The 15,274-nt window shown below is 51.0% G+C and overlaps 1 protein-coding gene across 1 annotated transcript; it reads left to right on the top strand.

Annotated features, from left to right (window-relative positions):
• Positions 1–10,551: 10,551 nt before the first annotated feature.
• HAND2 (heart and neural crest derivatives expressed 2) lies at positions 10,552–12,574 on the top strand. Its single transcript, XM_028114215.2, has 2 exons — positions 10,552–11,106; positions 12,476–12,574. Exons 1-2 carry the CDS (start codon positions 10,552–10,554, stop codon positions 12,572–12,574), a joined length of 654 nt encoding a protein of 217 aa, XP_027970016.1.
• The last annotated feature ends 2,700 nt before the right edge of the window (positions 12,575–15,274 follow it).

The raw sequence follows: 15,274 nt of genomic DNA on the forward strand, positions 1-15,274 counted from the left end.
CCACCTTTCTTGAATCATCGTGAAAATAGCATTCACATCCCAGATTTAATTATTCCAAAATCCTTGCTGCTTTTGCCAATGCGGGTTGTGTGCAATCTTAGAAACTAAACTGAATGTAACAAATGCAGGTGCCTTCCCCCAGAAGGTGAAGAATGTGTGTTAAAAGACAGTATCTGTATAACCTCAGCTGTGCCTGGGGGGGAGGGGGGGGGGCAGGGCGTGGGGATTTAAATCACGTTGTTTCCACTTATGCAGAGAAAATCCATAAAAAGAGATTTATTATCATATTTTCTTTTTGAAATGTATTTGTTTTTGACTTTAAAAGTGCTCCGCAGTACAGAGCAGAGTAAATATTACAATTTTGTTAAACAGCAGCCGAGATTTAATTGTCTGTGAAATACAAGGCTTAGGACCTGATCTGAGTTAACTACTATTCCGCTGATACAAACTAGGCTGGCCTTCGCGGTGACCGAACGCACTCAGCGGCCGACGTACACAGAAGAGTCATCCCGCAAGAAGGCAGGGAGGGCAGGGGGCCCTGCACACGCCTGCAGGAGCCCGTCCAAAGGGCTTGGAGCTTTAGTCTTCCTGCGGCTGATTTAAAGCGACTTTGTACAAAAAGTCAAACAAGAAGCAGCACCTATGGAAAACAACAAATCATGCCAGCAGTTTAACAGCGAGAAAGAAGGGGAAACCAGTACCCGCTAACAAATACCGAAGAAAAATGTAATGGAGATAGAAGTGGGGGGAAAGGGAAGGGAAGAGAAAAGGAGCTGGATAAGGACACAACATCGTTGTCGGCATGTGCACTGCACATTTTATTATTACTGGACATATCTCAGTGGCTCGGCCTGGAACCTGAGAAATCCCTCTCCTTTTACCATTGCTCGCGCCCTTTGCACGCGGGTTTAGGAAGGGCTCCGCCGCCCGCCTCTCCCTCGCGTCACCTCCTCCAGCGCCACCCCTCTTCTTCCCTCCAGTGGCTCTGCGGGTCGCTTCCTCCACCCGCCGAGGGTGCAGAGGAGAAAGCGGGCGGCTGCAGATTTGCCCTGGTGGCACCGCAGCCGCAAGCCAACCCGTAATTGCAAAGCAAACAAGGCTGAAATATTGGATTGGTCTCAATCGTGACAAGATCTACGCTTTTGCCGCCAATTTGTTTGTGCTGCTCTATTTAAAGGCACTTGATTGAGGAAATGTTGAAAATAGCGGTGAGGGTTTCCCTAATGAGACCTCTGGAGGGAAGCGGCGGCCTTCGCCCGCTGCCGAGGGCTCGGGATTGGGGGCGGAGGAGTGTGGGGGGCGGGAAAGGGCGCGGTTAACCCCTTCCTGCCCGCCTCGGGCGAAAAGCCGTCGGAGACCAGCCGGGGTTGCTGGGGGCCCATCCCGCCCCGGAGCGGTGACTTCCCCGAGCCTGAGCTGCGGGAAACCGGCCTCCTTGGTGGCGGGCACCGAGAGGGGGGAATGGGGATCAAAAGAATAACTTAACGAGGGTGGAGGGGGCGGCCCAGCAGCCAACGTAGTGGCCGGAGGCCCCGGCTCTGGCCGCGCCCCTTGCCTCCCAACGTTCGTGGGCAGCCGCCGCAGGCCCACATCTCACTCTCCCACGCCCAAGGTCCTGCGAGGCCTGAGGTCCTTGCGATCCCCGCGGAGCCGCGGTTGCGCTTGGCTCAGGGCACTGAGGCAAGTGGTGCCCTCCGCCGCCACCCGGCCCATCGCCGTCGGGCTGGGTCTCCAGGAGGCTGTAAGGGAGGGGAAGAAACCGAAGAGGCAGGAAGAGAAAATATATATTTATTGAGCGCAGGCTGCGTGTCAGGCGTCTTGCTCTCGCGTGCATCTTGATCTCATTTAATCTCCCCTACACACCTCGAGGTCGGTGTCATTAACCCATTGTTCAGATGAAGAAACTAAGGCTTAGGGAGATGGATGATCTTGTCCGAGATCAGGCAGCCAGTATTTGGGTGCCCGAGAGTCCCGCCTGCCCAGCTCTGACTCCGGAGCTCAGGTTGTCGAGAGAGGCCACCTGGGGAGGCCAGGCCCGGGCTGAGTTTTCCACTCTCTGAGCCAAGGCCGGTTGACAGAGACCCATTGCCAGCGGGATCCATCCCGAGGAGGCGTTTCCTGGTTCTCCCGAGGGCTTGGAGATGAAGGTCTGTTCCCTAATGAGCCGTCCACCTCCTCTACAAGCTCTAGTCGCTTTCAAAATAAAACCAATCCAGTTGCAATTGGGGTATGCGGAATTCACCCGTTTTCTCTAAGCCACCCTTTTACACAAACTGTTTAATCCCCCACTGGGTATGTTGATTGGGGGCTCAAGGAACCCAGAGTCACCAGAGGTTAAAGGTATGTTCCCAATGGTCTATCAGAGAGAGCGGTCTATCGGAGAGAATATGAGGGGGTGTGCCAAAAAGGGGACTTGATTTGGGGAAGCAGAGAGAAGGAAAGCAATACCTGGAAAGGCTTCCTGGAGGAGGCGGCATTTAAACTGGGCCTAGAAGAAACAAAGAAGTGTGGATTCTTTAAAAAGAGAGAGATGGATTGTTTGCCAGCTATGCTGGCAAATCAAGGCATGCCAGACAGACGGTTGGGGACAATCTGGGAGTCACACTTTCACCACCTGCTGCCATCTCCCGGCTGCCCCTCTAACTTGGAGAACTGTGAGTTGATCAAGCCCTGAGCCAAAGTTCCAATCTTTGGATTGGAAACCCAGGGCTTGGGATGACACCAGCAGCTAGACCTTGACCCCTCCGGAGCCCTGGACTTGGGCCAAAAGAGATTGTCAAAGACAGTGCAGGAAAATGGCACTGGGGATGCTCTTAACAGAGTTCTGAATAATTCCTGAGTTTTTCTTAGAGGGATCTGGTCAGAGATGTACCTTGGCCAATCTGAAGTCTGTCTTTCTGGAGTCAGGAGCAGATGTAGGCTGGGAAAACGAAGACCCCCAGAGGGCAGGGGAGGACTGGTTTCAGTTGTACTTCCCCGAGAATGATCTGCACCTTCTGTCAGCAAAGCAAAAAAGCATCAGTCATACCGATTTAGTGAACCCTCTAAATGTGTTCTGAATGGAATTCTGCCTTTTTTTTTTTTTTTTGTATGCAACCAATTCCTTCTTTTGAAGTTGGATGCTTCTCAAGCAGAATGCGATTCCATTTTTTGTTCCTAGAGGTTTTGGCCTGTATTAACTTAAGTGGGCACTCATACAAGTACTAAAAAGAAAGCCATTCTTTCCTGGAAAATAGAACAAAGTAGCGCCTCTCCTATCATGGTGCAGATATATAATCTGTAACAACAAATTAGCCTCCTAGTGCTGCGCATTTCCAGCAAGCATCCTGCCTTCTCTGTTTATATTATAACTTCTCTGCCTGCAATTATTTTTATTTTAATTTTCTGTCACTTTAACAGAAACCAGAGCCTTTTCTTCTAATGTTTTGTACACAACATGTTCATTTTGATAAGATGTTCTTTCCTATCCTCTTTTAGCTTGCCTTTCCTTGTTTAGAGTTCTGTATCAGGAGTTTCTAATATTTCTCCCTCTTTTTTTTTAAAGAACTTGTCCCTGTCTTGCTTTATTTGTTTGTGTGAAATTTAGTTTGAAAGGAGATCAGAGAGAGCAGGACGGGTTTGTAATAAGAGAATGACCGAATGACCCAAAGGCTGATTATCTATCATTAACTGGAGACTCGGTGTACCCAAATTACCAGGGGGGACCTCAGTCTGCCGGATCCTTACCCAGCCAGAAAGGCAAGGGTGGAATGCACACACTGAAACAGGCTCCTGGCATTGCAAATGAAGCCATTCTGCTCATGCATTTTCTTAAGGAGGTTTCCTCCAAAACTCAACTCGGGTTCAGTGGACAAATTTATTAGATTCTGACATGCTGTACACAGGTAAAACTCTTACTGAAAGACTAACTTTAACATTTCTGTAACTAACATTTTTGTGTTGTTTCGTTAGAAGCAAAATTGCAGTTAATTGTCTAAGCTCCAGAGAATATTGAGAAATCAAACCAAGCTGCTTTTGATCTGCTCAGGCTGCTAAACCTAAGCCTTGTAAAAATCGAGGTTTGCCATTAATATTGACAATAAAAGGGTTTCTTTTTGTTAACCTGAAACCTAACCATCCTGTCTCAAGTCCCTTGTCTAGAAGCAAAGGCCCTAGAATAAAGTAGAAAAGGTTTGGAAGAAACTGCCAGGGCTTAAAAAAGAAAAAGAAAATCTACACGAATTTGCAAAGGAGGCTTCAGAACAGGACTTCCTAGGAATGTGAGCAACCCGGCAGTTAGAACTGGGAATTCACCCGGGCCTCAAGTCACAAACAAAACCTTCAGTCACTTGAATAGCTTGTCCAAAGTTTCACATTTTAAGTTGCCATTTGCTTTTGTATTTTATTCTGGACCCCAGACTGTATTACAGACTAGTCAAAGTTAACTACTACTTATTTTTCCATGGACCCTGTATGCAAAATTACAATTATTTCCTCACCTGAATTCTAAATGCTTTCTTTCTGGCTTGGAAGAAAATGTTGCCAGTGTGTATGTAATTTGCTTGAAACAAAGTAGTTAAAGAAATCCTGTGGATGTATTTTTTCATGCCACTTTTGCTCTAAGCTCTATCTATATTTTATTAGAAAGTAGCAATGATCAGATCTACCTTACTTCTAAGGACCAGTATAACAACCACCTCCCATGTACATATCCTGCTGCCTCTAGGGTGGCCCTTTCACTACATTATCTTTTGTTCCCTTTAGTCTGAATAAGTGTTTTAGCTTTACAGACTGGCTTGGATACCTGGCAAAGTATCTAGTCCTCCCTTATCAATGAAAACCCTCCAGAGCAGTGGCACATCTTCCAGCTAATATGAAGATCCACTTATTGATTATTTGAAGAAAATGCAAATTCCCACTGCTTGTAGTATTGGATATTAAGATTTTTCTTACACAGTGTACATCTTAAACTTGCACAATGTGATGTCAATTATATCTCAATTTTTTTTAAATATATTTTTCTTAAAGGACTAAAAGATAAACCAGTATCTGATTCTTCACCAGTTTCAGGTTCAGTGACATCAGAAACCTCAGAAATCCAAGCATTGCTCAAAGGCAAATTAGAAGGGAGGGAGGGAGGGAGAGAGGGAAAGAAGTAAGGGCAAGGAGAGAAAGGCTAAATGGGGTGGGGAGGGAGACATCAAGCAAGTCCCAATTTTCTCCCCAGACTTAAATGTTTCCTAATCAAAACTGGACTGAAAAAAAAAAAAAAAACTGGACTGACGGAGTCACAAGCAATCAGCCCCTCCCCGCCCCCATCTCCACAGATCTGCTCTGGATGGGAAAGAGGAGGGAAGAGGGATCACTCACCAAATACCCCACCCCTACCCCAAAATGCAAACGGAAAATGCTCAGAACAAATAAAACCTCGGAAGAGCCAAAGACAACTTTTCCTGTCCTTCATTTTTGAAACAGACATAAGAGTTCAATCAAACTGGAGTCTGCTTTGTAGAAGTGTGTGTACTTTGAGCACCATCACATTTCTGGAAACACTGTCACTTGTCTTGTCTGTAGACAACTGTTTCCCAAAAGGCAAACCAGAAAGGGAGGGATTACAGAACCCGAGTTGAAAGGAGATACTCGCCACCACTCAATGTGCCTTGTTCTTATGTCCTAAAGGTTCTGGGACCAAGTGGCTAGCATATAAAATGATGCAATCCCACCACAGACCAGACAAAATGCAAAGCCATCAAGGCGTCCTAAGAAGCACCATCCTTGGAACAGGTGGGGCTGCGGTTACATCTTCAGGAACACATTGCTTTTTCTGCCACTTTCTGGGTTTGATGTTCTTTCAGGAGTTCTTAGCAAACATTCTGGGGTTCACCTTATGTAAGAACATTATAGATATGTAAGGGAATGCTCAGTCACTTCTACTATGTTGCTTAGGAAAATAAGGTAAAACGAGACTTGAAAAACGATGAAGGGAATTGAGCCATAATTCCCGTAAACATAAAATGTGTGTTTATGGCCCTCCGGCCTGGTTCTTTTCAGGTCCAGTTTATTTTGAGTTCTCATGAGCAAAACACGAGATACAAACTGCCCTTGCCTTTGTAATAATAAATACCTCAAAAAGATCTGTATTTTCCCTAAAAACAGACTGAAGTTTTTAAAAAAAATATTTAGTTTAAACCAGATTGATTTTAAAAGGAATATCTCACAAGACCAAAATGTTTGTAAGGGAGTGCTTAGCCTCTCCCATGCTCTTTTGAGTGTTTTCCAGGGTAAGGAATGGGAGTGAAGGGAAAGAGCCAAGAGACATGGGTGCAAAATAAATTGTTGAACCCAGTTCGGTCTGTTTAGTTGGAGGCAGAGGTCATGTGCTGTACAGTGGGTATATTACCATCAACTACAGTGAAGACCGGACATAGAACCACAGCATTTCTCCAGTGCGGGGCTGCCCACCTGGGTAAGATTGGTTGCCCATGGCTTCGGAAAAGGAGAAGCAAGTTAGTATACCCTCACCAGGATTCCTCCTTCGGGTACCCAGGGTGGCCTACAGCCTGCAGCATCTCAGATGTTTGGGCCCTTGAAGTACTCAGAACACGTGCCCTTAAGGGGGCAGCGCACCGGAGTCCATGCTAGCACAGTCCCTGGGCTACATCAAAGCTGGTAAATTCATGCCCGCATTTCCCTTCCATCACTATCCACCCCACCCCACCCCCCCCAGAAGGTACAAGCCGTCTAAACTGGGGGCAAACCGGAGATGGCATCTGCCTCACAGCCTTCCAAAACAGAGACTAGCCCAGCATCTCACTGGACCTGCAGCAAAATGTACAGAAGGGGACACTGACAGAAAAAAGGGGACTCCTTTAGTTGTGCATTCAGAGTGGCACTCAGCCAGTCTGGTCTCTGCAAGTCAAGAACTACAGCTAAGGACACTAGAGTTCATCCATTTGTCCCCTGCCTCTAAGCTACCTTTCTAAGGCTGTAGTCTCGGGGCTTGGCTTTCTGAGCTACATGAAGCCCTAGACCTTGCAGAGCCTTAATTAACTGATAATGACACTGTCAGTGAGGACTGATGTTCAGATTAGCATCTTTTATGAGTTTTTTTTCTGTCCCGTGTTCTCCATCTCTTTTATCACTTGCCATGATATCTGGAACCATGAAGAGATTTGCCCATTTTTGGTTTCAATTAAAAGAGCATGAGAGAGGCTGAAAGTGGCAAATACTGATGGCTTTGACACTGAGGCCACTCGCCTCTGGTGGACACAGCATCCCAATCCCCAACTCAGCTTTCTGCCTGGCCTCTTCTTCCTTTCAATTCTCAAAACTCCCTCTGGGTCTGAAAGCAGCCTACCAACTACTTCCCCTGGATTGTTATCTGTTCCCAGCCGGGGTGCAACCATTTTAACTTTGTCTACCTGCTTCCAAGGCCTAGATGTGTTCTTATAAACAAACTTTTTTTTTTAAGTATCAAATGTCAGAGGATTGAACTACCAGTATTTACACATTCAAGGTTTGCCTCCCTGGTGAAAATGTAAACAGAGCCCCACCACACTACCTATATTCTTTCCTTGAAGAGCGAGGGCTTTAAAACGTCCCACTCCTGCTAAAATCGCAGATCCATCCAAGTTGGGGGTTGAAAGCTCTAGGTCGCTATTTTGTTCCATGCCCAAGTGGCACTTTACCAACAAATCCGATTTCAGCTTCTCCTCACACCCTGTTCTCTGCCTTAAGATGCTATGCTGGGGACATCCAAGGAAAATGACCCCTTGCCCAGGGGACAGAATGGGCCCTGAATGTACTCCCGCATTGGATCTGTGAGCCTATGCCCCTCTCTGAGTTCTTTCCCCTCTCCTATTGCCCAGCCACCGCAAACCTAAAAAATATTTCTCAGTGCTACTGCCCAGGGCTGTAGTGGCCGGTGGAGCCGGCCCTGAATCCCCTGCAGCAGAGGCCCTGAGAGCCCCCACCACCCCTCCCTCCGTTTGCACTGACCTTGCCTTCCGACCCCAACCACATAGCCCGCAGAAAGCGCCCATTGGGTTGAGAAAAAAAAAGACTGTCCTCACCAAGTCCTTGGGGTGGGGCTCCCTTTGAGGCCTGGGGCCTGACTCTGCCTGCTTCCAAAGGACAATACCCAAGGTGGAGGCAAGGGTCTCCTCTGGGTGACCCTAGCCAGGCCCAGAGACGAGTCCCAGGCCGCCACCGTCCCGCGCTGTCTCCTGTACACTCCGCCCTGGGCTTCCTCTAATTTACAGCCCCTGGGGTCCTGGCTGACACCCTTTTCCACACCAAACTCCATCAGACCGAATCCTCATCTACACCTCAGTCTCCCTTCGCGACTCCCAACCAAGCCCCCGGGAGATTCCAGCTCCCCGCCACTGTCCATCCCCTGCCCCAGCCTCTCTTCCCGCTTTCTCAAAATGCTCACGCCACGCGGACGCTGTGGCCGCAGGCCCGGTGACTTACAAAGAGAGATCCATTTTCCGTTATAATGCGTTCAAGATCACTAAGGCCAGCAGTCTAAACATCCACGAGCCGTCCTCCCGGTCTGCCTCTTAAACTGCTGTTTAATGGTTCCCTTCCGATAACTAAACCTGCTTTCCACAGATGCCCGCTTTTATGGGAGAGGCAGGAATGCAGAGATATATTTATATGTTTGTTCATAAAAACTGGAAAATAAGCTCTGAACACGCTGTAAAAAATATTCAGTTACTTACCAAACAGGCTAGTTAAACCAGGGGAACACCGATACCGGCCACACCACAAATTCGAGGAATCGAGGTGCCTGCGCTTTGAAATCGCCCAAGGTCGTCTCCGGGGCTGGTGTCCCTGAAGAATATGGAAATAAAAGTATTTACAATCGGCTTGACCGTTCGTCCGGGGGTCTCAACCACGATCTTCAAAAGCAGCCAGGATAACAGGAGCCACTTGAGACAGCCCCCGCCAGGGTAACGTGCCGGGTAAGTAAAGAGACATCGAGAGGGGCATGTCCAGCTTGTGCCCGGGTCAAAGCGGCCGCCTTACCCCCGCCGCGCCCGCTGGCCGCCTCGGCGAGGAGACAAGACCGGCTCCCAGCCGCCCCTTTGCCGGGGGAGGGGGGGGTTGGGGGCCGCCGCCCGCTGCCTTGGCTCTCGCCCCCCACTCCCTCACCCGCACAAAAATGGCACGAGGCTGCCTGCTTATTTTCTTGCCTCGGTTACCTACAAAAACACTTCGAAAAGAGATATCTGCGTCCCCTCCACCTTTTTTTTTTTTTTTAAGCAGAAAAGAAAACAGAGTGATACTATACCTGGTTTGAGATTCTTCAAGATTTGAGACTTGGGGGGGGGGGAATAATTTAATAGTAAAGCATCTGCTAAACACTTGCATCAACCTCTGGCTGATAAAAAAAAGTTTTTTTTAACCCTGCCCCCCCCCCCCGTTTTAATTATCTCATGGTTATGAAGGGGCAGCCAATCCTGGAAGAGGACTTCGACAATTAGCGACGAGAACATCAAAAAGTTTTATTGCGGAGAGCGAGAGGCACCGCCCCTGCCGCCCCGGGATTGGCGTGAGGAGCCTCTGACGACATATATTAACCCGAGCAGCCCTAAAGATGTAGCTGTACATGGAGATCTTGCTGGGAAAATCCGCTTCCTCCCCTCACGGCGTCCAGCCCAGGAGAACTACCGCCGCCGCCGCCGCCGCCGCCGCCGCCGCCACCACCCGGGAGCTCCCTCGACCACCGCGTAGACCCCTCCGAGAACCCGAGCCGCCGCCTTCGCGCTCCGAGGCGCCTGCAGGGCCCCAGATCCTTCCCCTGAAAGGAGAGGATCTGAGAAAATGGATGCACTGAGACCTCTCTGAAAACCCTCCGAGGGAGCCCGAGAGGAGTGAGGACACGTTATTCGCTGCTAAAATCACAGTCAAGAACCAAAACAACAACAACCAAAAATTTCATTAAAACAATAAGCGCCCAAGAACCCAGATCGGGCTGGTGGGGGAGGGGAAGGGGCGGGAAGGGGAGGGTCGCATGGAGGTAGCTTCACAGTGAGCAGTCGACCCCGCCGCCTCCCTGCAGAGCCGAGCCGGCTCTTCCAACCGTGGCTCGGACTCGTCCTGGGACTCCGAGTTAGCTTCGGTGTCAGGATCGCGGCCGCGGTGGAGCCCGGCGCCTCCGCAAAGCAGCCCCGCGGGAGCCCCGGCACCTTTGCATGAGCACGAGAGGATTCTGCCTGCCCGCAGCTGCCCGGGAAGCAGGAGCCGGCGCGCGGGCCGGGGAGCAAGGCGGGAGCCGCCGGCGGCGGCGGCGGCGGCGGCCAGGGGCGCACGGTGCCGGGACCAGCTCGCCGCGCCTTATGGGGAGCCGGCGGCCGCAGGGCTGCTGAGGCGGGCCGGGCGGGCCAGGCGGGGGACCGGGGCCCGGGCTGCAGCAGCCCCCTCTGCGGCTGCCGGGCCGGCCCGGGCGCCCGAGGGCTGGGGGGTGGGGGGTGGGGGAGGCCGCCCAGCGCCGAAGCAGGAGCCCCGGCCGAGGGCGCGGCGGGGCTACGCGCACGCTGGGGCGCGTGGAGGGGCGCGGAGGGCGATATGAGTCTGGTGGGGGGCTTCCCCCACCACCCGGTGGTGCACCATGAGGGCTATCCGTTCGCCGCCGCCGCCGCCGCCGCCGCTGCTGCTGCCGCCAGCCGCTGCAGCCACGAGGAGAACCCCTATTTCCATGGCTGGCTCATCGGCCACCCCGAGATGTCGCCCCCCGACTATAGCATGGCCCTGTCCTATAGCCCCGAGTACGCCAGCGGCGCCGCCGGCCTGGACCACTCCCATTACGGGGGGGTGCCGCCGGGCGCCGGGCCCCCGGGCCTAGGGGGGCCGCGCCCGGTGAAGCGCCGGGGCACCGCTAACCGCAAGGAGCGGCGTAGGACTCAGAGCATCAACAGCGCCTTCGCCGAACTGCGCGAGTGTATCCCCAACGTGCCCGCGGACACCAAACTCTCCAAGATCAAGACGCTGCGCCTGGCCACCAGCTACATCGCCTACCTCATGGACCTGCTGGCCAAGGACGACCAGAATGGCGAGGCGGAGGCCTTCAAGGCGGAGATCAAGAAGACAGATGTGAAAGAAGAGAAGAGGAAGAAGGAGCTGGTCAGTACCAGAGGGCAGGGGGCAGAGCGGGTGTGGGGTTCGGGGGACCGGTGCTACCGGACTCTCTCCAACTGGGCTGAGCAATGACATCCCTAGTTTTTTGGCTGCATCCGAAGCCATGGTTGTTTAAACCAGGTTATGGAGAGAATGGTTTCCCCAAGAAGCTGAGGAGATTGGGGGGGAGGTGTCAGCAGCAGAAGGAGGAGGAGGAGGTTAAGAGAGATGCTTCCCGCTGGTGATCTTCCCTCCGGGTTATGGCTGTTCCCACCGGCACTTCGGGCGTTCTTTTCGGACTCAGGATCTCCATTGATCTTCCATTTGCACTGTCGCAATCATTCTATGTCTCTTAGAGCCTTCATTTGGCCTCCAGTCCTATCTTGCTTTCAGGTATTTCTAAAATAAATCGCCCAGAAGCGCTAGATAGCAATTATTTAACTATTGATCCCTATCCCCCTCTGGAGAACCAGGCCACCACTGATTTTAAGAGAGTTTTGTGGTTATTATTACAATTCTCAGAAGACATAAAGGTAAACATAAAATAAGTACTTTTAACTTCAAAATGCACCTCCAGTTTCTCTTTGGCTATGAGGTTAAACTTCCCAGATTAGTGTACTTCATGGGTATTTCTTGTTTTATTTGCGTGAGCATTTTAAGACAAACAGTAAATACTAATATGGTCATTGTTATTGTTGTTAACAGTAACATGGAACTATAACTGAAAATTAGTTTTCTTAAGTTCCTACCAAGTGCCCATAGGTTGGTGGTGGTCGGAGCAGGACTGTTGCCATGAAGGGCCTGGAAAATAATCCCATTTGTCTCATTTTTCTTCTTTGGGGCCTGTGGTGCTTTAGTCTGTGCATAATCGAGTGACCTCCCGAATAACTAGGGATTTCAGAGGCCTCGGAGGAGAGGCACTGCCGTGTTGGGGTCCCGAGAGCCCCTTGCCCACCAGCCCAAGCCAGGGCACAGGGAACTTATCCCCATCTTCCCTAGAGTGCAAACCTGGGATTGCGATTGAAAACAGGGAAACCAGATTTAGCGCTGACCCCCGCTGGCGCCCCTACATCAGGAGTCAGAGAAAAGGCCCCCGGCTCCTCCGTAAAGGACTTGGAAACGGCTGGTTGTTTATAAATTTGCCTATCCGGTAGTGAAGCGTTGCAGGGGCATGGAGGCCTGGGCAGTAGCTAGGGCTGCGCCAATCTTTTTAGCTTTTCTACAGAGGCGAAGACTTGAAACCCTCTCATCCCTTGCTCGTTCTCTCACTGTCTCTTGCCCTCCCCCCGTGAAAAGTGCGGGGGTAGCGTGGAACCAGGTCTCCTTTCTGAATTTCTCTTTCCACTTTTCTCCCCTTCACCTGTCCTCTGCCCAGAACGAAATCTTGAAAAGCACAGTGAGCAGCAACGACAAGAAAACCAAAGGCCGGACGGGCTGGCCGCAGCACGTCTGGGCCCTGGAGCTCAAGCAGTGAGGAGGAGGAGGAGGAGGAGAGCGCGAGTGAGCCAGGGCCCAGGAGCCGGAAGCCGACCCAGGACTCCGGGCAAGCTCTCCACGCTCTGCTCTGAGGACTTCTTGCAGTTGGAATCATCCGGTTTATTTATGTGCAATTTGCCTCCCCTCTCTTTGCCCCCCCTTTGAGGCATCCGCTCCCCACCTCCCCCCTCCAAAAAAAAAAAGTGGATATTTGAAGAAAAGCATTCCATATTTTAATATGAAGAGGACACTCCTGCGTGGTAAGGGATCCCGGCGTCTCGTAGATTCTCTGTGTGTGAATGTTCCCTCATGGCTGTGTAGGCACCAGCGTGGCCCCCTCCCCACTTACCCAACCCCTTCCAGATAAAGACAGCAGACAATTGTGTGTATGTAAAGTGTATCTTTAATACCTGGCCTTTGGATATAAATATTCCTGGGGATTATAAAGTTTTATTTCAAAGCAGAAAACGGGGCCGCTAACATTTCCGTTGGGGTCGGTATCTAGTGCTGTCTTATCATCTGTGGTCATTCCCTATTCGAAGATGTTTCCAACAGCTACTTGTTTTGTGCACTTCCGTCCTCTAAAACTAAGTGGAATTTAATTAATATTGAAGGTGTAAACGTTGTAAGTATTCAATAAACCACTGTGTGTTTTTTTTACAACCCCCCCAATCTTTTAATGGTTGATACCTCAAAAGAGTTTTGAAAACAAAACTGTTATACTTGTTTTCATAATATTTAAAATATTCAGAAGTAAACTAAATTATCATGATTGCCTCTAACTTTATTTGAAAGAGTCAGTAGTTCCGATCAATCCTCACCGTGAGCTCCAGCCCTCGCAGGGAGGTGTCCTTGGTGAAAATCCTGCTAAAGGACCTGGGCTCTATCAGAGACCTGTCTCCTTCCCGCTGCCCTCCCTATCCCACCCCCGGAGTAGGCCGAGTGGTCAGTATTAGTAGGAGCTGGGGCCCGAGAAAGGCCTTGGCAGTTTGCTGGAAAGGTGGAAAGGTGTTCCTGTTTTCCCGAAATCAACCAGATGCCATTCTGTGGGGGACTGGTTTTTGTTTGGGGAGCGTGTTTTAGGTGGAGGAGATTGGAGGAGGATCCCAGGAGTTACTGCAGCGGCAGGAAATAGTCCATAGTTTTTAATTCAAAATGTAGGGTTTTCATCCGAGAAAAGAAAAAAGAGGAAAAGAGGAGTTTTTTGCTTGTAGTCTCCATCAGGGTGAGTCTCATCTAAGTGGGCCTTGGGGCGGGGGGAGAGCTTTTGGGGGAAAAAAGTCCATGATTAGGTAACAAGGAATTTTACGTCAAGTAAGAAATCGCGAACACGACCGAAGGTTTAAAGGGGGGTGGGGGGGGTAGATTTACAAGGAGCTACAGGGAACTCAATATTAACTGTGCGGTGTCTGAAGTCTTCCCGGCCCCAGGCCAGCCGAACAAGCGGCTCCCTCCCCTGGCTACCAGCCGCCGGGGACTTCACCCCGTCTGAGGTTTGGTCTTCTGGAGTCCCAGCACATCCCGAAAGGAAGTCCCTAAGGCCTCCTTTGCCCGTAGTCTTGGCTAGAGCAGGGATTCTGGCTCTAGGAACCAGAGAAACTGAAGTGCCATAAAGGACTCGGCAGGCCGGGGAGGGGGGGGAGAGTGGGAGTGGGGGGGGGGGGTGGGGGAAGAAAGGTGAAACGTATTAAAAAGCGGTTTGTTTCATGAAACGCCACGTATATAAATCTGGTGTTAGGGAGGCTTGCCAGAGGGTTTCCATCTTGGAACCCATCCTCAGGGTGATGTTCGCACCTCGGCTCCAGGCACAGACCCTCCCCTGATATCCCAGGGGTTCCCACGGCTCACGGGTGCCCACTCTGAGCCTGCCGCCTGCAACGGGCAAATTCGCAAGCGCTGGGGGAGAGACGAGCGAGTGGCTCTGCGGGTTTCTTCTGCGGGCAGCTGACAACGCGAGGGCGAGGGGTTAGAACAACTCGGCCAAAGCGATCTGAACTTTCTCCCCTCGGGTCAGGCGGCGCTGGGCCGACGTGGTGGGCGCGGGCTGTGTTTACAGACACTTGCCTTTGTTTATAGCACTGGGGGGCGTAGGGAGGCGCGCCCTGATTTTCTATTACTCTCGGGATTCCTGTCGGTTTGACCGAGTGGTTCTCTCCCTTTCCTGCCTCCAACGGCCTTTTGCGTCTTGACTTTAATCTGATCGGGAGAAAGACTTCATATCCCAGGGGTAGAAGAAAAGAGTTTATTGAAATAGTGGAGAGAGTGGTGGTGGAGGTGGTGAGGTTTTTAAACCAGGAACTGAAGAGGAGTTATCTTCATCATGCATGTGGGCCTTGGGTAGCTGGTCTTCTTTACCATCTGGGCCTTAGTGCACTTTGGCTGGTCTAACCTTTTCTCTGGTTTGTTAAACACCAGCAGAGGAGATCCAGAAGAGCCTGGCAGCAGCATCGCTATGGGGCAACTTGCTGCTACACATGCTTTAAAACCCGCGCTGCAGAAATTCGTCCTCTTTGTCTGGCCCGGGCCAGGCGCTGCCCGCCTTCTCTCCTGCCTGCCGAGCCGCTTCCTCTGGCCCAGCAGCACCAGCCCCGACACCTCAACCATCTCGACATTCCAACCTGTGTGAAATCCCAACTGGCCAGACATCCAGCAGACCCGACACCCCAAGGGGCCGGGCCCCTAACTGGATGCACACCCT

The sequence above is a fragment of the Eumetopias jubatus genome, unplaced genomic scaffold (genome assembly GCF_037043125.1).
Source record: "Eumetopias jubatus isolate StellerSeaLion01/CBP00866 unplaced genomic scaffold, mEumJub1_p1.0 scaffold_2, whole genome shotgun sequence".
Classification (NCBI taxonomy): domain Eukaryota; kingdom Metazoa; phylum Chordata; class Mammalia; order Carnivora; family Otariidae; genus Eumetopias; species Eumetopias jubatus.

Coding starts and splice junctions, on each gene's coding strand:
- HAND2 (XM_028114215.2), top strand. CDS start 10,552: ATGAGTCTGGTGGGGGGCTTCCCCCACCACCCGGTGGTGCACCATGAG. Junction 11,107..12,475: donor AGAAGAGGAAGAAGGAGCTG/GTCAGTACCAGA, acceptor TCCTCTGCCCAG/AACGAAATCTTGAAAAGCAC.